The sequence below is a fragment of the Trichoplusia ni genome, chromosome 10 (assembly GCF_003590095.1).
Source record: "Trichoplusia ni isolate ovarian cell line Hi5 chromosome 10, tn1, whole genome shotgun sequence".
Taxonomy (NCBI): Eukaryota; Metazoa; Arthropoda; class Insecta; order Lepidoptera; family Noctuidae; genus Trichoplusia; species Trichoplusia ni.
Window position 1 is genome coordinate 3,001,143 of NC_039487.1, and position 27,168 is coordinate 3,028,310.

Below are 27,168 nucleotides of genomic sequence, written 5' to 3' on the forward strand. Positions count from 1 at the left end.
ATATTACGCCTACAAAATAGCGTAGTCGTTATAAGATTATCGCCATATGAGTTGTTTACATATCCTGCGAAATGTCAAGGCAACTCCATGACACGGTTGAAAAACTGGGAGTATTCTCAGAGAGAATGGTGGTGGGCAGAACGTCAACATTTTCAACCATTTTGAAATTGTTCATAAGATCAATAATCACTTAGCTGAAACCGATTGTAGGTGGGACACAACAGAACCATCGCATTAAGGAACCGTTGGTATGTACACATTCTCTCGGAGATTATTCCATTTTCCAATCAAGCTATGCGATGGCTACGACCGGAGCGGCCTGCCTGAGTGAGCACGAGCGTTCTCTGCCTCTCGGCGGTCAGCTGGTGTGACAAGGTCCGACAACATTGTGAGTCAACTGTAAGTTTCAACGATTCAGTTTGTGCGGTTAGAGATAGTTTATAGTTTGTCTTTTGGCAAACACAACACTATGAGAAAATATACATATGTTAATCTCTATCTAGTGGTAATCAATCAAATATGTATCTACAAAAATAGTTGCATTTTTAAATAATAAAGTCCTCAAGAAGAACGGCTGATGAAATTTTGTTTTAGGTTCGTCTTGTGAGATTGGCGTAGTTTAACGCAGCAAAAATTCTATGAAAATGTTGTATGTGAAATCTATAATTAAAAAAAAGAGAATTTTGTGTTACATTAATTCACTACAAGTGTGACATCTAAAAATATTGTTCTTCAACGGTAAATATCGTCGAAGTACTTCTCCCATTTGACTTTAGGAGATATTTTTGGTAGGTATAAGTACAGCGTTATGAGAAATAGATATTATAGTAATATCTAATTTGAACTGAGTTCGGAAGATTTCATGAGCATTATATTTCCTTTGCGTAGGAGTCAACTGTTTTGATCGCAAGATGCGAGTCGTATAAAAGTGTCTAGAAACGATTTGTAAATGTTATATATAAGTAGGCGTTTATTACATTTATTTGACAAGTTGTGCTCATAGTACGTGCTTACATATATTGGAACAATAACTAGATACAAATACAATAAATAGGTAGTGAGGGGTGCGTCGAAGTAATGGCAAAGACACATGAACGGTCACAGTGACAGCGAGAAGCGGGCCGACCCGCGCACCGCGCATCTAGGTAGAGTAGTACGCTGCGGCCTCGGTAGCGAGACACTACACAGACACTGGACTGGACAACGATTAGCATCTTCATTATTCTACGTACACATACAGGTATATATTCATAAAATTGACCAAAATGCGATTTTTAAATAAATAGGATCGTACCAACAAAAATAAGAGCGGCATCTAAATAAATACTAGTATTAGCTGTGAGGTAATTATACCCAAAAAGAATACAATCATAGGGTAGCCATTGAGATGTGCTCAAGCCAAACAGTATCTAAACATGAGTTATCCGTATTTAATACAGACCAACAAAACTGACACAGATATAATACGTAGATACATAGTAAATATATTAAATTAATATTAATCACATTGATAGGTACATAGTCTATTCTCGAGATCTTGATTTGCATCTTAACCTATAAGTATTTAAAATATCACAATAAATTGCTGTGCACATACGAAACAGGCAAATTTGAGTGCAATTAGATTAATTTTAAAGATAATTACTTTCTGTACTAATTAAACATGTATACGTGAAACAATAAATTAATTATTAATTAATTAAAGTTGTTTTTATAATAATATTCCAGTTTATGCCGAACAGTCTTGGGGCACAATGCAGTCGAAATTAGTAAAGTTTAGTCTAATGTATAGAACTAACGGAATGTACATTGTAATCAGCTACTTTGGTAGATCTGTGATTGCTCTGAATTCATTAGAATATCATATAGTAGCTCACATTATAATTTACTAATTCGTATTTAGATGCGTACTAGGGACAGACTTAAGGTCATGTAATATTAAATGCTCAGCACAAAGATCCTGCCAATATTGTAAGTGGATATAAGTGCTTTAAGCAAATAAATCTTCTTATATTTTTTAAACTATGAATATTAAATTAAAATGATAATCGTCTACCATTTTCATAGACTCCTACAAAACAATATGTTGCCTTCAACGAAGTACTCTTGTAAAAAAGAATAAACGAAAGTAGAACAAATTATTCTAAGAACATAAACGGAACTGCTCAATATTTAAACACGATAAGTCTTACATGAGATTAACATCAAAGCAGGTGCTTAGTACCTCCAAGAGAAGGTACTAAGTAGTGTACTCAAACGGGGTTCGGTAATCCTTGTTTGTAATATAAATACCGCTGAGTCTGATGGCTCAAGAACAAGTGTTCTAACAGACTGTAGAGGTATTTATTAAAATTTTGGGCCTATTCGGAACACTTTTGTTATGTTTTTTTTTCATATGTATATAAACTGCTTCGATGTGCCTCCTAATTCTCACAAACGACTTATCCCTTTTCATTGTTCACATCCACATTATTATTTTTAAATATAATTTAGATAAATGTTCTAATCTACTATACCTACTACCGATTTTCTAAAAATATAATGTAATAATGATTAATCTTAATTTCAATACTTGCGACAAAAATGATTATTTTAGTAACTACACACAGAATAAAGGGTGCTAGAAATAATATATTATCTATTAATTGGTGCAACATTGACTACTTACACTCTACCAAACGACGTAGACGGAATCTCTATGTGATACCTCATACATACACAATACTACCTACCGAGTACAATATTTAATAATGAGATCTTTTAAACCTACTTCTTTTCTAATTCCTAAACTCTACTTTTTAATAACTCAATAAATTATCACTTGTGTAATACATTTATTGAGTTATGGTCTTATTATCTAGAAAACTATTTGTGGATATGAGCAATACAAAATTTTTCCTACAAAGGTTTGGTGAAGGCAACTGGTAATAAGATAATTGTTTGTTTTAAGGTATAAGCTTACGTATACCCACTTACTTGAGGCAGTTTGTCCGTGTAGGTGTTGGGGATATAATTGCTAATAATTTGTTGCTGTCAATTGCCGGGTTTGATCGGAACGCTTCCCAGAAACGTCCGGACTTTGATAGCTACAAGAAAATAGTAGCACGTGTCAGATATAATTATATCGCGCTCAATGTTATACTAACGAATCAGAGACAGTTCATAACAGACGCCTTCTTGTTGTTGATATACATTGTATCAGTAATAACATAACAACTTAACTTACAAAAACTTATCATCTATCTACAAAAATAACAACACAATGTCTTAAACAATAGGAACTGATTTTGACTAGAAAATGCTAGATACGTCAAGGAAGTTCCCCAGACTTGTTCGGCAAAGGACAATAACAGATAACTATATTTCAGTCAAAATACCTAATAACCTCATACTAGTCGTATTGAAAAGTATCAGAAACTAATATTATAAATTAATGACTATACTAAATAATATTTGTGGATTATATTAATAGTACACAATAATAGCTGCCTCTAGTCGAGATTAATTTATGTTAAAATACATAATGCTCTCACATCTTAATAATTGTCTTTTGAGAATAATGTACTTAAGTACATCGTTATTGACAAACCAGGAAAAGTAAGAGATAATTATTGTGAAAGCGACGACTGTCCGCCACGCTCGAGGGTCGCCGCGGTGGGAACAGCCGTCGAGTGCACGTCATAGGCCGACTAATTAAATAAATACAAATAATTCATTAGATATCTATCTATATACAACATATTTTTAGACTTCTCTTATTTACTTTACAACCCTCATTATAATAAGGAATGTCGTAACTTAATGTAGAGTAAATACATAAAGTGAATAAATATTTTAACAAATCGACAAACATTTACGTTTCGTCAAATGAAGTACTATTCTAAAATATTTATGTATATGTTCTACTGTCTAACAATGGTGACTACCAGTCTCACATTTTAGTTTAATAAGTGCTAGAAGGTTTGAAATACATGGAAAATAAATCAGCTGCGGAGAAGTTTAATTGGGACGAAACCAGATCGTATCACTGCTTTCCTTCCGTCACTTTGCTCTCACGCGCACCAGCACGCGTCGAATTCTGTTGTCTCGTTTTTCGCAGTCGGAAACCTTACACTACACTTTAAGTGGTCATGTTTTGGCATAGGCTGCACCACTACTTGATATGTTTCATTACGTTCAACGCATGTACGAGTTATGACTGGTTGCGCCCGAATAATATTCCTGGGAGTTCGCAGCTTTCACTGATCGCTTAAAAGCACGGGGGCCGATCGATCGTATAATTTACATGAGGTCCGTGTAGCACTGGCGGAGTATTAGAGCACTAATGGGTCAGGATCCGGGAGGGGTGCCGTTCTTAGCGGCCGCGCGCCCACCGCAGCAACGCGTCGGCCAGGACATCTAGGTGGGCCTTTGTCTGTGGACACAAAACCATGGCATCAGTTCTCCAGAACACAGACTTAACATAGATAGTAGGTTGAATAAAGTCGAAGTCACATTGATTATGATTGTTATGAGCCGTATCCATGAAATGAAAAAGTAAAAGTGAATCACCGTTTTATAGAACATGCAGGCTTGTCGGTCTTCGTCTTCGCCGCTCGGGCAGTCTATGAAGCCGTCACACAAGACATGGTCGTCGATGCAGCGGTAGCGCCCTTGTCGGTCGGGCGTGGGGCACGCGAACCGCTCCATGCCGTCCGCGGCAGGTGGACATTCTGAAAACAAAAACATAATTTACATTCATTTGTTTAAATCCGAGCAGGTCACATAATACGTTCCTTATATACAGAAATCTTACTGAGATTCACCCTAAAAGTCAGCCACGTCTAAGTTATGAAAGCTCGACCACAAAGTATTTGCATGAACACATGCCATTGTGCCGTATTTTGAGCTGCAGATATTTCACAGACATACTTTCAGAGATAAACTAGCTCACGTTTACTCTTCAGGTCAACGAACACCTATCTCTGCACGAAACAAAAGTTTGTGGTGAACTGGTATCATAAGAAAACTGTTTGCACAATAACTACACCACTAGTTGAGGGTGGGTACGAACTCATAGTAGCTAAATACAAAATTACATACAAAACTAAATACTAGTCGGTTTTAAAAATCTCTTATTTTTGTGAAATAAAACAACTTTCAAAGGAACGTGTTTTAGAGCGATTATACAATTATGACCTGAGTTTAATATTTATGCGGTTTATTCATGACAAAGACAAAAATATATCCATGAAGTACAAATATTTCCACGCGTTATTACTTATTTTTATGATGGTTTAGGCACTCGAACGGAGTGTAATGAACTTTGACCTCTGCTGGAAACGTAGTCACTTTTAACTTTGGGTTCTTTGTTCTTTTGTGTGTAGCGCTCTGAAGTCCACCTCTTGGAAAAGGTTTAATGAGCCGTGCTAACAGTACACATGATTTCGCGTTGTTTTATTGAAAATCTGTTTTCGTGTTGAACGAGAGCTGGAAAATAATTGGAGTAATCCGCTTCCTAGATTTACTGAATGTAAATTAATGAGCTTTACCTACTGAATGCGTTGTGAATGAAAAAATAGTTTTACAATACTAAGATGGGGACTGGTGATTACTAAGAAAAGCTTTGAAACGGTGTAAAAATGTTTCACGCGTGACCTGAGTAACATAAGAAGTAATTTTAAATAGCGGTGCATTCTGTAAATGGGGCCTTATCTCAGCGACAAACGAGAAAAAACAACATCCCAAGGAAACCCACACGTTCGTAATAAATTCTTATAAGTCTGCTAGTCTAGGAATCGCGATAGGTCACACGGCGAACGCCACTCGCAAAGAGTTTAAGTAAACATATTTTTTCTTCACAATAAATTCCAAGTAAAAACATTGCTTCAACACAATATTCGAATACTTTTTGAATTCATATTTAGTACTAATATAACATGAATCAAATAAAGTTTTCATGTTATTTGACTTGCAAAGTTAAATTACTTTCTTATTTAATTTTATTTTTTTGCGTAAGTCATCTAAATATTAAGCGAATGACTTGATATTTGTATAACCTTTTACATCACGCATCGTAAGTGCTTTTAAGGTTAATAGAAGGATACATTGCATGATAAATAGGCTGGAGAAGTTAGGGAGCGCAGTGGTACGATTCATCAAAAATATAATAATGCCATCCATTTCGCTGCGTTAAATGAGTAAAGCTCTGTAATGTATCCCCGAGAGATTGTAAGTTTCGGTCAGTTACCCGTACGATTTGCCAAACTCTGCGACTAAACTGGTTGCTTACACAGACTGTGACGGCAGGCCACTCTATCGCGAGCGTCTATTTTTAGCCACGCCGGGGAAAGTGAGGCCCGTGGCTCGATTGCGCGCGCCCTCTATACACCCCTATCCTTAGCCTCTATCTATTCACTTTGTGGGGAGGCAGCGACGACGTCTTGTGCATTTGTAAGCAGCTATTGGTATCGTTCAGGTGAATAAGACTTCGAGCTTTGTTTTTTTTTGTATCATATTTTCATTATTTATAACGGTGCTCAGTTCAATGTCTTTCTTTATACGGCGTATGGGTTTTGCACTGCGATTGTTTCGAGCCGATTTTATTTGGTGAAACATAGCATGATTATGAAAACATTTCAAATTTACTTTTTTTGTTCTGTATTTAACACTTTTTTTTAACAATATGATTTTTTTTTATTAAAAACTTACAATTTTGTATTATAATGTATACGGACCTTCTGTTCCGCCCTCATGCTAATATAAACAAATCTCCGAACAATATAAAAAATGGTTCCTCACTCTGCCAATACATATCATTTACACGTTATCCGCGAGCGCGAGATGTAACAGCCTACATCATTTTTAGGACACAATGAATGCTGGCACTAGATACACCGTTATTTTAAGAACAAGGAGACACCTCTAAAATAATCATTTAACAATTACTATATCTCTCCATTTTATTAGATTTAGAATGAGATATCACATTAACTTTGAAAGCGTAGATTCAGAATTTATGCCTATCCATATCACCCAGATGAAAAAACTGTAAACTAGCCCATATGCGGACTTGTGATGAGTATAACAAGAAAAATACAGGAAATACGAAGTCAATACGATTTTGTTTTGCTTTTAGTTTTTTTTAATTAACGTTAAGTTCTATCAACTTGAAGGCCTACTTAGATGTCAACAACAGAGTTTGCTTTCTTCTTTTATTTTAGAAACTACATTTAGAATTTTATTACCACTATCTGAAAGGCAATGAACGTACTACTGTTCGTGTCGAGTAAGATATATAAAGGTTTACAAGGAATGTTTAAGTTTTCTCGTAAAACACAATGCAAGACCAAATGAGTCCGAATATAAATAAATATTATTTTCCCTTACCGAAGTTCAGAACTTTTGTATGATTATAAGGTAGCGTTACGTATGATTCAATACGATCCGCAATAATCGAATTCTTGTCACGTTTCCCGAATTTTGCATGAAATGCATGATTCTATCATTGAGTGCTAACATACGAGCATGGTGATGAAAACAAGACGGCAAATGTATAGCTTAACTGCTTTACTATCTAAGTTTATGTTCATACGACGAGTGCAATTTGGACGCGTACCATTTTTCTTAAATGTCGACATCTTTTGTTTTTATTGTAGTCGACTTTTTGTAAAGGTATGTATAAAAATAACCTTCATAACGGATGGGAAAGTGGAACAAGAACGTGCTTGCCCACGGCCAATTCTATCATGTTTTATGATGTGGGACGTATTTTATGTATGTATTGATCTCTACTAGGAAAAACAAGCATTATATGGCTGAATAAAATGTTACACGAGATTAGCAAAGTTACTACCCAATATCTGAATAAAATGTTGTAACAGATGTTCTGATATCAGAAAATCGCTTTAGACAAAGTTTTTACAAAAACTAACAATTCTAATATTATGCTGTATGAACTAAGTCGAGGTTATGTTTTGATAAATAGTTATGACTTCACAATTATTAGTTTTCTAAATCAAATATAAATTCATTGACGTAATTTATGGATATATATGCATCCCGCTTTAAAATAACTCATCTGTAGGCGTGACTCGGGCTAGAGGTTGAACAGTTGGTATATCAAAGGCTAAGTTTGAGTGAATTCGAAACTCGTCCAACACATTTGACCTGCCTATCAGTTTTAATTTAACAAAGGGACTAAGCCAAGAATATTTAATACTGTCAAAATTCTAATTGAATCGGATATGTCGTAGGTGTATAAAGAGATGTTATTCAATTTGATACCTTATTGGGTAAGATGATAAGGTTTCGCTCACCTTAAGGTTTACAGGATTTATCTTATAAGCATAATTGAATCAGAGATTATCTTTGGATTACAGGAAGTGTTGGGTTATCAAAGGGATATCTGAACTCAATCAAATGATGACTGCATTGACGGTGTTGTATCTAAATGTCAGTGCTGAATATTAACATTGTTGAAAAAAGTCGCGTTAAAGTATCCCTCTTACAGACAATATAAAAATATAATATCAGGGCAAAAAATATTAGGTGCCTATGTTGGAAGTTTAACGAAAACATTCGCAAACTACTTCACTTCAGAAGTTAATGAAGATGAAGATACTGACAAAATAACAAAGTAATAAGTGACAACATTGATGAATCACCACAAATGAGGAAAATAACTACCGCATAAATCTACGCCGTCAGACTTTTTCTAGAAACTGCGATATTATAAAAAGTTACTTGCCGTTTATTATCACGCTGATTCACGCTAATGTTAACTCATGAAGCGGTTTGATTCAGTACTTATAAGAAAACTTTCATCGAACGTTTCTGGGTACTCGAACAGTGACTATATTGTTTTATTTTTCAAAATATTTTATCGCTACTCCCTTTCATAGGCAGAAAATGTCCCTGAGTGTCGTTTCATCCAATAGTAGACCGTAGTTCTATAAAAAGGGTCCTGTACGCGACTGTAAAAGTAAAGTTACGTGCTCGCGTAAAGGCAGCATCAAGTATTCAGGGCGATGGCAGATACAAGACGCCTCCTGAGTCTTAATATGCCTCTTAAGAGCTCGCACTTTTGAGATATGTCATTTGTAACGCACTTTACGTTTTAGGCATCCACAGATTCACACCTGTGTGTTTGACAGTTTTAAGGTTTGTGTTTCTATTTTTTTTCAACTTTTTATGTTGAGATAAATCATTACACTTTTTGTATCTTTACTCACAAGTTAAAGTAATGCATCTGTGGAGAAAAGGTTACGATGCTTTTATGGCTTATATCATATTTTTACTCTGACATTTCACGACGGTATCCGCTAGTGATATTTACAGAGCAATGAGCAGCTGTTAAGCGTGAATGTTTAACTCTATTTTAAAAAGGCACGTAATTTAGGAACTGACTAGAGTAAGTAATGTAGCAATAAATCTTTAAAATCACTCTTTTTGTTTCGCGACTAATGGAGAGTTATGTTCTGAGTTACGGTGTATCGGATGTCAGAGCGAGCTCTCGGTAGCAGAAACAATGTATCATGCCTTTTGTTTTTTTTTTAAAGTCTGTTAATGACATAAATTGTTTCGGTGCTCTTAAATAATACGGCATTTGTTTTACTCATAATATGGCTAGTTGGGTACTACAGTTTTAAAATCGCATGGCTTCAAGTACGCAAAACTATTAGGGCACATAAATAGCAGGATTACCACCAATTAACGTGGATAATGCCACTTAAACTCTTGTTTTCAACCCCATTTTCCTTAGACATTTAGTACGGATAAGATAAGGTTACCACTTTTACGTGTGGGAGTTATGAAAACCGAACCGTCACAATAGCATATTGTAAAAGTCCCTTGAATAGCGTAGGTCGGACGGCAGTCGCTCTATGTAACAATCAAAAGCTCGCCATGTTTTAAATTATTTTGGGAATGAAAAGTGTTTTTCTTTGAAAAGGCTTTGTCGTACATTGCAAAATATTGTCACAACAGTTTTCTGAATAACATTAACATAAATTCTATATTTAGAAGGACTTGAGTTTATATTGAGTGAAGTACGTGCTTGTCGTCTCCGTCAAACTAGTTAGGATTAGTTCGATAGTCGTTTTCTGTAACATCTTACGTCACTGAAGGATATTTGCAGTCGATGTCTGATTATCGAAAAAAATATTTTTGTATCCTCAAGAGAGCATTTTGAGAGCTTACGCACAGAACAAATTCTCTCTCTCATTGTCGCTTTCTCTTCTAAGTTCCCACATCCTGTTGATGGGTAAGGCGAAACTAAATCAATCTAACTATCTCCATCTATAGCCATAACTGTATCCCATCCCTTCCTGTGAGGAAGGCGGAGCTCGTTTCGCCAACGCTTTATCTGCTGACCTCGATTCTAATTGTTATAGTGTTTTTATAAAGTATCAAAAACAAACTTGTTATTTATACAAGGGAATGTCTACAAAGTGTAAAATACCATTGACTTTCTGTTTGTCGCTAAAACGTTACATAAACGTGCCACAAGAAAACGGTAACTTATAAAAACTGACAACGAGTCAACGATTACTTAAAGAATGAGCAGTCGGTTTGGTCGGAGCGTCACGTTTGCGTGGGCGGTGTCCTGTATTACTCATGATAGTGATCGCGGGATCGAGTTCGGCGCAGACACTTCGGCGACGGATACGTCATCCGCCGTTACTACACTATCGAATGACTTTCAGCCGAATAACGTGATATATTCAAGCCTTAAACTCATTTTGTTATGACTACACTATTGTTGCGGTGTCTTATTCGTTAAATAACTTTTTACGACATTAACAGTAAAGCTAATCTAATCCGTACCTACTTTATGTCTGTTTGTAATGTAAATACTCTTACTCGGATTGGTATTTGTGTAAATACCACAGCGATATTTATTACAACTTAAATAAAAATATGAAAGCATTATCAGTATTCTTCTCGCAGATTCTCAGGGATTTAAAGCTTTTAGTCTTGAACTTCGGTCGGATTTAAGTTAAACTTAGATGTAGTGACCGGTTTTATTTTATTTGTTTCGAGTTTACTGTTCTGAAACGAAAGTACTTCATAAAATTAAGTTTTAAAAGGGATAACAAAGAAACCTGGATCGAAAAAGCTATGTATAATAAAAACGTTTTTAAACTATTCTAAAGAAAAATAAAAGAGTTGTTACTCAAAGCAATGAAAATGCGCCTGTATCATTAACTTCCTCAGATAAAACTTGTTTATAATAAAATTCCTATTACTAATATACCGTCGGTAAATTCAATGAATGGAATAAAAATGCATCACAATAATGTTTTTGTGGGCCTGATTGAGGAGACCTTCCAAACTTATAAATATTAACAAGGCGTCGCTGTACGTGACTCAGTTGTTAAGGAGATACGATGGCAATCCTTCACTCTATCATTTGATAAGTTTTAAGACGGCGACACAAACAGACGGATTATCCGGCTTATACTCTAATGCAACGACGAGTTACGCATTGGGTTGTGGATTAGATCGCCGATAGGCAGGTAATTCTAGATTATTACTTAAGGCATGATTGAAGTATAGAAAGTCTTTCAAGGTTAAATGTTTCTTATAAGACACCTCTGCCAAACCGTGAATGAAAACATTGTGACGAACCTGCGCGTTCATTAATGTTCGTTTCCTCTATTAAGAAGAAGTAGGATGTAAATGACGTCGTATTAGCATTGATAAACTGTAGTTTTTGTTTTCTTAAGAAAAATATTGCATATTGATATCTGTGTACATTTAAAATAAGCAATATAACGATATAATATAATATAAACTGTACCATAAATAATACAAATTGATTTAATGTTATACCACATTTTTTTCGTAAACATGTGATGAAAGTTTACTTAAATGCGCGCGAATCGTAGCCCCGATGTCGGCTACGCGCAGCGTAGGCGGTGGGCTTGGAGCCGCGTAGCAGAAAGGCTACGTGGGCAGTGCCTCTACGTCTGCAGCTACTAACAACTTTACTGAATAGACAGTACTGGACATCTGATATGGAGTGAGTCAGAGATAGCCATCATAAATTATCATCCCACATAAAAGTTAACTAGAAAAGATAATTCTTATTCCCGAATAGTAGATTCTGGCATTAAAGAAAACAGGATCTTCAACTATCTAAAGTTCAGAAGTAACAAACTATATCGATAAGCGACAAATAAATTTTTTGTTGTCAAGTCGTATAGCTTGAGCTTAAGAAAAAGTTTCGGATTTACGGGATCTTATATTTAGGTACTAACTATGGCTGGAGTTTTAATCGTTTCCGCTATACTTTGCAGTCGCAGTCGGTATTAAAGTGAAGGTGTAAACAGATAGAAGTCGATAAGTTTGTACTAAAACTGCTTTTTATTTCGTGGCTTAAACTTCATTGATTTAAAGCTAAATATAGCTGGTTGTATATTTTCGGGTACACTTTTCTTCGAGGGTTGTTTACGTAGATTATCATTTAGTATTCGCTGCGTGGTAGCCGTGTTGCGCTTTCGTAAGTCGTGTCCTTGTATGACGCAATCTTGACACACGTAGGAATGAGATCACGGTCACGACGGTGTTCAAGGAACTTTTGTATCTTGCTTCGTTTTACAGAGGCTTAAGATTGTTGGGGAACGGTAAATTGATATTAAAAGAGAATATAAAAGAAAATTTCAATTTTTGTAGTAAACATTTAAAAAATACTGTCTTTACTTTAGTTTAGTAAAATTTTCTTTAATTCAGTAATTGCTTTGTTTGCGAGTTTGGGTATATATTAATATTATTTTGAGTTAGGTTTTTCTCAAGAATGACATAGACATAAAAAATATGAATTTCATATGGCCAATAAGTTTATATTGTCTGGTATAGTGGCTGAGTTATGATCAAGACCGACTACTCGAATGGGTGGGCGTCGAGCGGAGGTTGCAGGCCCATTAATCATACTACGATACTTTATTGCTTCAATGGGGAGCCGATATAGGATCGTTCAATGTGGCTCAATGGGGCGAGTGCGGGCGTGCTCCGGCCCGAGCCTATTTTACTGTTACGTCTAAAGCATTGTGTTAACCAGGGCGCTCCGACTCCATCACACAATGTACTCGAAACTTCTAAAATATACAAGAATTTCCCGATCATTAACGAAATGAAATCGTCTATAAAATGTAAATTTAAAAAATCTAATCTCAATTTACATATTGGAGCACTAAGTTATTGATCTCTGGAGCCATAGACGACCTCGGGCGATGAGGAGCTGGTATCAAACTTATCGTATGTATTTTAGAGATATATATAACATATATATTATATACAGATCGCTGAGACGAGCGTGGGTGCCACCAAATGCTGCATTCGACGCATTTCCACACCTCCACTAAGAACATGACACGAAACTGTAATGGTATACCATTCAAGTCTCAAGTCTCAAAGTAACTTTCGTACTTATAAAGAAACCAAGTATAAATTCTAATGTTCCCAAGTTCTTAAGAAGTGTATCTTCAATATTGTAAAATAAGCTACATCAGCGAAGTTATTGGAGCCTTCAGAATAAGATACCTACAGGAAATTGTGTTTGTCGCCGCCTACACGCCGTGTGTCGACTCGACACTTGATGTAAATTCGTGTCGTGATTAGGAAATTGAAATATGAGATGATTTGCAAGACGCTTTTTCACGGATTTTTGTATTTGTTTTTTGTTTTTTTAACATTATGAGCTTTTGTGTACATGATGTATTCTTTAGTACAATATATTGTACGTGATTGTCATGTAATTACGCCAGATATAGGGACAGCTAGATAAGGTGTCTTAAACACCATCGATCGGTGGACGTCGTACTAAATTATGTAGCTTCCTTACAACCACTTGGGGATATTTATACCGGTATCGATGAGCGGGTTGAAGGGTCACGTTAAAAACGGAAAGGTCAGACTTATTTTAATACTGCCTGCAGGTAAACATCTGATGGAAACTGTTATAGTTCATTATGTTTATTTTCGCTACGACGTCATACAAAGTTACGTAACCATGGTGTGTATTAACAACATGAATTTGGTAAGCTGCTTACATATTTCTAATAATTAAATTGTGACCTTTTTTAGAAGGCCAGAAGAACGACACGGTATTATATTTGGTGTTATTTTAACTGAGTATTGCCTTCAATAAATACAATTTATGTTTCAGTTTAACGTATTTTAATAATTTAGAAGTACCCTAGTAATGTATGGTGCTATTATTAGTCCACACCTACGATTTGGCTTATGTTTACATTAAAGTTGCTTTGAGCCACTTGTTAACAACATATTACGTGACATTTGCTTTTTTATTAATAAAACTTCTGTGCAGTGTTGTTTTAAAGGGAGGATGACATTATAATATACTAAGTTACAAAATAAACATTTACAAAGAGTAATACTACCATACTATCATTGAATAAAAAAAAACTGTTAAAAATACTCACACAGTTTATTTGTTTACGAATACGTTCATATACGAGAGCACGTTACACTTGGTTAGGTAAGTTTATTTTACATGTTTTTGCAACTGACATACAAACAAGTTTTTGTTATGAATTTGCCAATGTGTGTGGCTTCACGAGGAATATAGAAACTTCATAGTGAAACTGCTTCAATGACAAAATGTACGTGTACTTTCTATATCTAGAACATCGATAAGGGCTTAGTGCGTCATTGGCAAAAAAATCAATGGCCTCGAATTTATTCATGTGGATATAAACGAAGCCTGACTTGATCACCTATAATTGCCTTTTTGGTATGCATTTATTATGAGACATATTTATAGCTGATAATTATTTCAATGACCGTAATTTTCGGCGTTGAGTATAAATGCTTATGTAATTGTTTGAAGTCAAATATTGTACGTAACACGAAGGGTGAATGTATGTACGAAGATAAAAATAAAATGTAACGCGAATGCATTGTACGCAGCATGAATTTTGATAGACTATTACGAAGCGTTCGATTGGTTTTGGAACCTATACAATCGCATTTGTTGCTCTTTGTCAAGCGAAGACAGTGGAATGGATCTATTCCCCAAACTTATGTGTTAATATTCATACATTATAGGGTTAAAGTACTTAAGCTGACAGTGCAGTCGGTCGGCGCTGAGTTAAGGTTCGATGCCAAGAGTCGGAGATGCCAAACAATAGGCAATATGCCGCTGCAGCCCGTGTCTGTGTTATAGTTCCGCCTATTGCGCTGTGGAACTCCCGCGCCGGAAGTCGTTGCAGCCATGTGGCCGCGCGCGCACCGCGCCGTCTCGCGCCTCGATACCCGCCGCTACATGCTATAAACTAAACATGTACGACTCTACGTACTTTATTGCCTCTTAAAATTGGTTTTGCGCTCTTCCAATTTAGTATTTTGGATAAATTGCGGTAAATGTATTGGTAAACGTTTCCAAACGTCATAATGTTAAGAGTCTGATGGTCGCCTATACATTAAGTTCTAAGAGTGCATTGTATGACATAGATTACAATAAATAATTTTTATTAGATAAATTTGTCTGTAGAGGATATTAAATAATGTCATTACCGATTTTTTAACCATTAGTTAAAATGTCATTACCGATTACGCAATACACGCATAAACTAATATTACGCAATTAATCGATCCGAAAATTATATTGTACAAGGTAAAGCGATCGTAATAAAAAATTGTGAATGATGTGATGAATTGTTACTGTCTGAAGGGTTTAATTATAAATAGCAATTATTTGGATGTAATTAGAGAGCGCACTCGTCGTAATATAGAGTTTGAAAGAGAGGCTTGAAAGTTAATTGTGATGTCGGCACTTGTTGTCGTTCACGCGTTCAAGAGTAGGGCAGCCGAGGGCGGGGTGTTGGTGAGTGGCGAGCGGTCGCGCCGCAATTTATGCCTCGGCTGCGGCTGGCGCGCCGCCAGTCGCCGCCGACACACTCGTTAGCTCCTGAAGCAGCCCGCGATCTAATAGTTTTGTCGTCTTTCAGAGACCATTTAATCTGTTTGTTTATATTTGCTGCAACTGGAACTCGAATACAGGTCATTTTACGGCGTTTACTCATAATGATTCTCGATCTTGCAGCAATTATAGTTTTGTATTCGGAGCATCGTTTTTCGTAGCACTTTGCTACGAATCGTGTTATGATTTGTTAAAAGAGTAAAAAGCAAGGTATTTTTTTATTTCATGAAATTGTACGTCAGGGCTTGTCACTAATGCGAAACACCTTATCTCACATTCATGGCAAGCTTTTAAAAAAGAAAAATATATTGAGCAAAGAGTTTAGATAGCATTAAGTATGGTCACATTGTGTGAATTATTAAAGTGAATTAAGTGAATGAAATGTAGATAGGGCTCGGCATAAATCTGGTTGACCCTCGTCAGTCACTCAGCTTTGCTCGCTCGGGCGACACAATGAGCCGATATTCAGATAAAATGCTTGGACATTTTTCTAAATCCCTTTTATTTACACAACAATAGTGAACCGAGCTACTACAATAGCAATTTCGGAAAACACTGTTTGCATATTTGTTATCTTTACAATAAAAATACGCAAATCTATTCGCAAGTCAATAGAAAAACGATCACGAATCAAGTTGACGAGTAAATGATAAAATAGCTGTTACATAAGTATGTTTGTCTAGTCCAAGTGTATGCCAGTGACTTTCTTTTCATTTACTTTAACTTTCTTTAAGTTTTGCATAATTTATTCATATTTTTTGCATGGAAATGTTCCGAGATATTTTTATCTTAGCAATATCCGAGTCAATTCTTCGTGTTCCTCGATAAAGTTTTTCTGGATATCTGGTTACCCGGTTTTAAGAGTTTCAAGTGGTTATTTATAAAGTCGACTAAAATATCGTATTAAAAAGGAGGTTGTTTATCATTTTAATGGGGCGAAAATAAGCATGTTTATACAGATTGATGGCAGCAATAGACTCCAATTTGTCAAGTCCTTGCGCGCCACGGCTTTTAAATTACTCGACTAATTGGGCAGATCACGGTGATTTTAGGCCGTACTGTAAGGCTTAGGTAATTGGGTTCCCAGGTGTAATCGTCGATCGTCAGATACGTCGAATCCGTACTAAAAATAAACTTTATGGATGCGTGCGTGAGGTTTCGAATAACTAAACCGGTACAGAATGGGGTCGTTTCCCTTTCGTTGCTATTCTTGTTAAATTTTATTTTTACCCCTTAAGTAGGTTACAGACCGAAACGAAAAGGTTTAAGTGTGTAAATAAGTCCAAACATAACGTAGCTGAGTTTTGAGCGCAAAGTTGTAAAGTATTTTCATTTTAACGTTGCTACGCCCTACATAGTTAGTACCTGTGAAAGTTTCATGAGAACTGGGTTTTAGACATTATGCAAAAAATAAGATAAGGCCTTGTAACGAGAATTTATTCTAAAAGAATCTAATTTTATTTATTTAAGTACGAAACCGTCCAGTTCCATATTCTCAGTTTTGAATTTCATATATATCCTCTATGGAGATTCTAGTCGACCGGCTTTTCGAGGCAAAGTGGTAATACGAGAAAGTGTACTGTCACTCCGACGGATTGTGGTTTGATACCCGACGCCGAGTTGCTTCGGCTAACGTAGCGATTGCTCTGGAAACCTGTTTCACTGACAAGCATTGGAACCAAGATACATACGATATCTTGTCTTAGCCTTATACAAAGCACCGGTACTAAAAGTTCTTTACAATACTCGTATCTAAAATGAATTTAGTTGGTTGTTGACGTTTTCAAATAGAAATATTATGTTGTTTACTTGATCGCTGACTTTACAACGTACACACAACTAAGCGGTCGCTAGAAAATAAACTTGTTCCACATTTTTATGGTTTTATCTGAAGAGTTACAGTCCCGTTATGAGAAAAATGATCGGTTATTTGAAAAAACAATTGTGCTTCATAGTAACTGTTTAATATCGGTAAATGCCAGAGCTTAGTGTTTGTAAGCTCCTAATATCGATTACAGATTGAGGTCTACAGTTAGATATATTTATTAAGAATTGCGTCACTTAATTGAATCTTATAAAAATAGTCCCTTGTATCTTTTTTCATTTTTAAAGTTTTAAAAATAAAGCAGAAATCCTATTTACCGAATGAGATTCCTACAATTCTATGATGTATACAAATAACGGGAAAATCCTTAAAGTTTAATTTCACGATGCAATGTTTCTTATATTATAACAGAAGATGTTAAAGTCTAGAAAACACGCAAAAGTTCGAAGCCGTTCCTCAAGTTTAAACCCCGAGATTTACAAAATGAAATGAAATTAGTCAAGTTAATGTAACTTATAATGAATTCAGAATTCTCGTTATCGTAATAGAGCTATTTGTAACTGCCAGTAACATAGTTATTAATACAATAGGTGTATTACGTTGATGTTAGAGCTAATGCACATATAAATAGTAAACTGACTCTATTAACCGGATTATCAAATTGTGTAGGCGGGCCGACACCTACGCGTGTACAGCATATTAAAGATCACACAGACATCACTTCAATACGTTCAATTAAAAACATGTTTATTAGCTGTACAACGCCGAATAGACGAGAACACATTAGCGTTGCGAAAAACTATGAAAATCGTAAACAGAATTGGTGCTACGCTTACTTCTGTATCTACATGAGACGTTTTTGTCGAGGTTATATCGCAAGGGTATTGGTAAATTTCAATATGTATTGTAGTCGTTTTTACCACTTGTGGCGCAAAGGGACAATTGGATACAGGCCCACTCTCTGTGGGGTTTCTCATTTTGTGTCATTATAAAGGCGACCGGAAAATATAAGGTAAAATATTTTATTAGTAACATACCAGAAGCTTCCATAGCGTTATGTTATGAGAAAATAGTTGCTGAGATAGCCAGAAGCTGACCTAAATTAGCGTATGTATATGAAGAACATACGTATTTTGCTTGACTGTTTTAAAAACAGAACTGACTATTTTTCTATTTCAAGAAGTTATAGAAGAGCATTTGTTCAAAAATGTAAGACATAGGTATTTTCGTATTTGGCCAGTTACGGTAGTTATTATAATGTGTCACGATCTCATGTCGAAGTTGGACGGGGGTGCGCGGGCGAGCACCTGCGCAGGATGCACCCGCGTGCAGTCACCGCGCCAGTCAGTCTGGCGCCTACCAGCCTCCCCCATGTCCCCCCTTCCTTCGTCATCCCCGCCCCCCGCCACCATCGCACCTCTCCTTCACCCCCGCGCGACTCCCACGCCAGCGTTTGTTTTCAACTTTGATTGATAATTTGTTATTGGAGTGCGTATAACGTTTCGAAAACACTACTACGTTTCACTCAACTGTAGGTAATCGTGGTAATAGTATTTTTGTTGCAAAGATGTTTACTGCGAGCAATTCATATTTTTATAGAGATTTATATATTTAAGATATTTAAGAGCATGTTTAAAACATTTATTGGGTATTATCTTATTTAGTATTCCTTTCCATTGTAATTTTATCAAAGAATTTTTCCTGTTACGATTATGTGTCTATATCTGTTCGGATCTTAATCTGAATTTCGAAGTAAATGTAAAATTTTCATCACATAGGTACGTAGTCAGTACAGTACAGTTAGCATCGAAATACCGATAACAAACCTCGTGTATTATGCTAAGTGAATTTTCGCATATCCAAACCAACGTACTATGATTATTACAGGTGGTATCAACTAAGTAATTATGACTCGGGTTGATTAGGTACCTAATCTGTTCACCTAATCCGTCTTAAATGTACATAAGTACTGTCACCCCTTTGTATACGTCTTAGTTTAATTATATGTGAGCGTTAATATCTATTTGTGAGCAGGCCGTGGGAACCGTTTACCTGCGCGAATTGGGATCGGCGATATATCCCAACAAAAGTCTAAATTCAAGTAACAGTAAATATGAGGGACGATTTTTTATGTCCTATTTGTTATGGCCCATAAATCATGATTCAGCGACATAAAAAATGAAATAAAACGGATAACAGATATTTTGTGGGTAGGTAACAATCACATTTATTTTTCAATTTACATAAACATTTGGCTCCATGTAAACTATAGTTGTTGCATTATATTATTATGTTTTTTCAGATTATTCTTTACAATAAATAGTGTTTTTTAGAATGGAATGCATTGTGGAATGTAGTTTTGATAAGCTATTAATTCTTAAACCAAATTAAACTCAAGCTTTATTAGAGTGCTTTTTAATTCCACTTTAGCATACTTTTAGTCCTGTTTTTCAGTACTTTAGTCGAATAAAAAGAAAATAAAACGTCACTCTTAAACAATTTATCAAAAGTATTTAATGTTCTTCAACTGATTTTGATCATATAACTACAAAGTCCCATAAAAACCTGTAAGTTTTGTGGTATATCATAAAAATAATATGGTAAAATATGTACAATAAGAATTGAATGAATTAGGTTATTAAATGGATTAAGGGTGGGGTGTGACGTGGTTGATGTGACGTCAGCAAGCTATTGCGCCATCACTGCCAAAAAGTAAGTCAGTTTCTTGGAAATATAAAGTTGCCACGCCAAATATTCAATATACTAAAACATTTTGAAATTACTGTTGGTTTAGTATTGTACTAGCTAATAGAGCTTGAAAATATTACACTGTTCAGCTCTTTACTTCATTGAGACACAAAATTTCTTATAATTCGGGTCGTTTCTAAGCAACAATTTTTGTTCTCAGACTTAACTTACATTTATCGGCATCGCTAAATAAAGCGAGGACGATGAAAAATATGCGTGTATGTCAAAATCTGATGAGAAAAAAAAAATGAAAGTAGTATGTCAGGATTGAGGCAAATGGAAATTCATGGCGGCTGCCTACCCCCAGAGAAACAGATGTAATGTGGATAAGCTGCATAAATATGTAAATGAAAAAACTTGATTTATGAATAGGCTTGAATTGAGAAATGTTTGCGCATTACAATATACTTATATATAATGTTTGTGTTATAACTAAATTGCTTGCTATACCAACATTTAAAAAAATTGAGTAATTTACCCAAAAATAGCTTTACTGTGTAGCTTCGTGTTAAAGGAAGGCATAGTGGCATTTCACGCTATCAATATTGTTTTAATATTAACAGGTTCGATGGCTAAACAGTTGACACATGTCCAAAAAGGTCTTTGCCTCATAAAATAATAACGACTTGGAAACTAAGAAACATCGCAAATTCTAAACTTTATGAAATGAATATGAGTTCGATTTCGCTTTTCATATTCAGTTGTTCAGCTCTTCAGCTGTTATTTTCCTTTTGAAGTCACAAAATACTCGATTGGCTTTTTCATCGATTCAATTTGTGTGGTTGTGGACTGTTTCGCGGATAACATTTTGAACAGATTGCGGAGGACGTAGTTTGATAGGTCGGTTGGTATGTCAACGTTATTCATCAATCGAATCGTTTGTTTAGAGCTATTGTTTTGTATCGTGAAAATTCGTGAAGTGGACGACTGGTAGTGTTTCGCACGTATTTCACACTACAGTTTTTGTCGGTAACAATTTTAACTGTGAACTTTGACTTTTTTGATGCAGTTTTTTTATTTGTGGTGATTAGATTTTATATATAAAATTCCCGTGTCACGATGTTAGTGACCGTACTCCTCCCAAACGGCTTAACCGATTTTTACCAAGTTTTATACACGTATTTAGTAGGTCTGAGAATCGGCTAACATCTATTTTTTATACCCCTAAGTGATAAGGGTTGCTCACACTGAAAAAAAAATTATTTTTTGGACGAATATTTTTTTTTAATTTTTTTATAATGTGGCATTAAAAATAAATACGACTAGTAATAATTTATTAGGCAAAACAACGTTCGCTGGGTCAGCTAGTTAGTTATGAAACAAATTGAGGTGCAAAAATAATGTCAGGTTTTTATTAGATTTGTTTTACATGATTTTAAATAGGGCGACTACATTATTTGAGCTCTAGATTTCATATATGTAATCGCATAATAACAGGACATTTAGTACTCGTAAAGTCACAAGTTATAATTAAGTAATATGTTAGCTTGAACTTAATTACAGATAAACTATGGGTTCGTTATTAACGTTTAAGATTACACCATTAATTAGTTCGAAATAACGTGTCGTCATAGGCAACTAAAGGTGACTACAGAATAATATCAGGATTATGTAACATAATAAGTATACTTATATAACTTTGCTCGCCGCTCCACCCACGTGAAAACTATAACTTTCCAAAACCATTGTAGGTAACATTATACATGAGATGTATCTGTATTTTTAACCTAATTGATAAAGATCTTACGCCGTTTACGGGTGAAAAAACAAAAATGATACAACGGGGATTATGATCCTTAGCAGTAAAAGCTTGATTGACTGGGTGCGTTTATCCTCATGACATTCGAGGCACTAAAAAATTTAGAAATTTAGGGATGGACCGATTCCTGATACCTGACAAAGCAAACGTCGTGAAAATTGCATACATTTACTTTGCGAATGTAACTTTGTCGACCTGAGTGCTCAGTGTTATGCAAATGTCAAATGTACGTACATTGTCATGTAGAGTCACTTATTCGTATTACGCCCGACGCAGGTGTAATGAATACAGCCTCTGATTGCATGTTACAGGCGCTGGCCAATTAAATGGATGCCCATCCAATTACTTGCCTTCAACCAGAAATACAAAATAATGCTTTTATTTTTCTACGTAAGTAACAACCTTAATAACACTTCAATAATAACTGAAGTACTCGTTGGACACAAATGTATAACTGTATAAGTCTCATTTAATTTGTTGGTTTTTTCCATGTCTCTGAAGTTTCTACGTTATTTAAAATATTTTCATCCTTACTTTGATTAAAGTATGATTTTGTAGAAAGAAATATATTATATAGAGCATACCCAGAAAAGTTTAAATCTACAAAGTTGGAAGATCGAAAATATCTAGTTCAGTGGCGAGTCAAAAAGTAGTCCAAATTACAAATGTAAATGATACGGCGAGTCCTTGAGTGACCTTTAGGAGACAAGCGTGGGTGTCAGAGGCGCCTTACTATGTACTACTTAAAGAAAATTATATGTCGTAAACCCCAGTTGAATTAATGAAAAATCAATCCTTTGTCCAAGCCACAAGGATAATTAATTTATTTTAAGCTATATTATGTGTCGTATACGGGGGTTTTACGATATAACGAGCTCAATAGATATTTTTTTATTTGAACACTTTCCTTTTTTTAAATGGTCTTTACTTACTTATGTTTTTCTGAAACCGGCCACAATCTTTATCACACTAGTTATTGATTTATTTGCTTTCACCGGAGCACTAAAATGCAGCTTAACTTTAAGCGGGTCTTAAACGTCAATTTATCGCTACTCAACACTTCAATGTAACAGGGACAGTAAGAGGCTTAATCCCACTCTTTCTCTCTCAAATTGTCCTTATAAAGTCACTATTAAGTGTCTATGCCATCAACGGCGACTTTGTATTTTTAACCCTCGACACAAAAGAGAGGTGTTTAAGTTATACCCGTTGTGTGTAAGTATGTTTGTGGTACCGTAGCCATTAAACGGATAAACCGATTTGGATGGGGTTTGCTTGCATAAACAACACATTTTGCTAATTTCTTTTTTTCAATTCCAAATAATATTACTATCATAGATTTTTAAGATTTCGTACTACTAACTAAATATGGTCATATATCCGAAATAAAAGTTGTTATTATAATTATGTTACTAAACTGTACCTTCAACTCATTATTTTTGGTAACACGTGTGTTGTATCGGTTGTACGCCTTGGTATACAGCAAGCATGCTTTAATTAAGACTTCGGTAACTTGGTAAGCTTCTTCGAATATAATGCTAGTAATTACTGAAGTAAATACGTTATAAACTGTTTATTAACAATGTTAATGGCTGCGAGCGCGGAATATGATTTTAATATTTACCTAGCGAAATGCCTCTTCATTACTTGTTAAGTACATTAAAATTGTAATTAGACAAATTATATTATTTGAAACATTCATTGGCTTTGCTGAATTATATTTAATACTATTTTAGTATTCGTTTTATAATTTAATGTGGCTTTTTATTCCTTAAGTTAGAATTGAGACTGGGAATATGACTACTTATTAAAATCTATTTTTGTTACTCATTTGTTTTTGACTCTGCGACCCAAAAGGTGTCTTGGCCTCTGATGTATTTTTTTTTAAGTTTCTGTTTCGTTTTTGTTTTATGCTAGACTGCGTACTTGAATTTAAATTAAGATATTTAAAGCACAGATTTAGTTTGAACTCTTCATAAATCATTCTTATATGGAGTAGAGATATAAGATGTGCATGAAAATGTGGAATATATATTTTGTATCAAAATAAGTTTAATGGCCTTACAACTTCTTCTTTTAATTAATTCTCATTTTTCATTCAAGTCGAAATCTTATTATCCTGCTAATCCAATCTAAATAGGAAAAAGAAAATTATGTTTATTAATTTCTCTAGAATTTTCTCATGTCGTTCACAGACATTAACTATTAGCTAAGCGGAGAAATAATCTCGAGAACAATATTATTATCTAATGGACTCTCATTTTATACGGTACTTTCAATTACCAAGCTACTGAAGTATCACGTAGGTATGTTTTAATTACTTGTTTCCTACACTTTTATAAAAATAAATTGTCCTGTTGCTACTACTGAGTAGTTGACCTACGACGAACGACTGTAGGATTTTTTTGTACTAAAATATATCATCACTATTAGCCTAGCTTTTTCTCAACTAAGTTGGGGTCTGCTTCCAGTCTAACAGGACGCAGCTAAGTACCAGTGTTTCCAATTTTTTTTTGAGCTTCTGCCTATCTGATCTCGTCAACCCAGTTATCTGGGTAACACGATGCCCTTTAGTAAGACTTTCTGCTTGCTTACTAGCCGTAACGACTATCAAAGATCTACAAATGACAGCCGGGACCCACAATTTACGTGCCTTCCGAAACATGGAGGAACTCGTTATGACATTGATTTTTATCCATCCACGGGCCGATGATACCCTGACCACGAGCTCCTCGTGCACTTAAATATATAAAAGAACAATTTTTTTCGGAAGTTGAGATATATTATGTTACCCAACCATATCAAAATCCTTCGACATAATACCGCGAGAAAACTTATTATAAAATCACAAACACCCACTCTATAAATGAGATATACCATGTGGATGATGAAGTAACTGCATCAACGCACACTATTAGTGAGATACCCCGAGGTGGCGTTGAAGTGATTGCATTGAATGGAATGTATGACAGGGTGTCTGGCCACAGGTGTATTGATCAGTGTCGTAGTGATTCATTAAACATGTACACCGCAGCGTCCACAGTAAAGCATCCGTAACCGCCGTCGTTTATCTCAGTTTCGATGCGACGCCGGATAACTTAGCATAAGGGATATTGGTGGCTGAGATCAAATGGTACTGTTGTGGTCTGTCAAGAGTATCAAGTACTGGTTTCTGCACGAAACTTTATATTATATTAATAAAAATATATTTTAGATGAGTTTAGACTAGAATTGATACTAGTACCTATTAATAGGTTCAGGGTACTATAGAATACAAAAAATATGTGAAAACGGTTTTTGTAAGAGTCTATGCATAAATGTGCGTGTAATATTTCAAAGAATATGCAAAAAATAATAATTTACGATAACAAAAATTAAATGAATTTAAAATGTTCAATAATGTAAACAAACGCCCTTCTGTAATATTTTACAGTTGTTATAAGTGAACATGATCGTTCGTATCACGTTCCATTTATGCACAGTTCGGTCGCTCGCTGCTATTTCATTAATATTTTATTTTGATTAAAAACTCTTTGAGCCATGCAATAAAGGACGCAAACGTTGTTACGGAATGAACGGATTACTCGATTCTTATTAATATTTACCATTCAAATTTAATCGTTAAATTATATTGACTGTGGCATGATGAATTTGTAAAACAAGTATCGGATAGTTAAGCGTATTGTAAGACGTAATACATTGGAAATACATAAAAGAGTTTCTATTTCAAACCTTACCAGGAATTACATTATTTTTTCACTTGGCTCCAAATAGAGTGACATATTAAGTTGAAGCTGTCAGTGAAGATGTTTTTGGTACGAGTAACATTCACCTTCTTCTCTGTATCCCCTAAGGATGTCCCAAAGAATATTTGTAGTACACTCTAGCCGTAATAGGAGTAATACTAAATGTTTAATCAGGGCATTATCGATGATCTGTCGAGTAATGCGCAACGTGTCTTTGACAAATCTATTTGTCCGTCAAATAGATTTCCAAAAATGTCGGACACTCAAATACAAATTATCGTGGCGTCACTTATCAGCGCCTACATTTTTTTTCGACAAGTGACCTTAAAACTTAAATAATGAAAATCTATTTGTTTTTAAATCTACCTATTTATCAATAACTTGACTATTTTATCATTTCACCTGTTTGGTAGTCGTTAGCGCTTATCGCAACACAATAGACATGTTTACTTGTTGCCTTACAGTAAACGTACGTAATGTAAGCGGTTAAAAGCATTCTGTAAGTATAATAAACCCGTGACGCTGGAGACAGGATTGAGAACAAGGTAGACTGAGCGTCGCCGCGGCGCAAACGATGTTTACATCACACACATGCCACTAGAAATAGAAATATTTTCCATACCCCGCACTGCTTCTGCGTGAAATTGTAGGTCATGTTTGTACGGATTCTATGCGCTATTTCATCCTATTCAAATTCACGCTTATGCTTGCTTGTATTTGTGTACTTACATAAATATGAAAGCTTGAATTGGTTACAAGAATTTAAATTTTATCAGAAATTGGTTTATTTTTTAAAAATCTCCCTCAGATACACAGCTACACAATGACATGTTCAATAATTTAATTAATGAAAGCTTCGGGAAGAATTTACATGGGAGTTTTGTTTTCTTCTTAAAAACGACTCCCGCTAAGGAATTGAATCCTTGTGTCCGGGAGATTTACAAACATTCAAGTCATATGCACAAATACGGTGCAGGTTCGGAACAAGAATTTAGGGATCACACGAGTGTCACAATTGCTTGCCCGTGACACGTCGCGATCAGGGGACAGGTCGTGATGACCTTTGCCACAAGACTAACCGCGTAGTCAAGGGTGTTGAAAAGCTGATATCAATTCAAACCAGAGCGATGTAAGACAGGTACGTTAAATGAACGTCCATTTTAAG

The 27,168-nt window shown here is 35.3% G+C and overlaps 1 protein-coding gene across 1 annotated transcript in view; it reads right to left on the reverse strand.

The window, feature by feature from the left end:
* Window positions 1–2,776: 2,776 nt before the first annotated feature.
* Window positions 2,777–27,168, reverse strand: part of LOC113498172 — a 49,376-nt gene continuing 24,984 nt past the window's right edge. The window contains exons 2-3 of the mRNA XM_026878112.1: window positions 4,552–4,712; window positions 2,777–4,414 (exon numbers count right to left, since the gene is read on the reverse strand). Of these exons, the coding sequence (XP_026733913.1) occupies window positions 4,355–4,414; window positions 4,552–4,712 (221 nt within the window). The 3' untranslated portion in view covers window positions 2,777–4,354. The remainder of the gene's footprint in view (window positions 4,415–4,551; window positions 4,713–27,168) is intronic.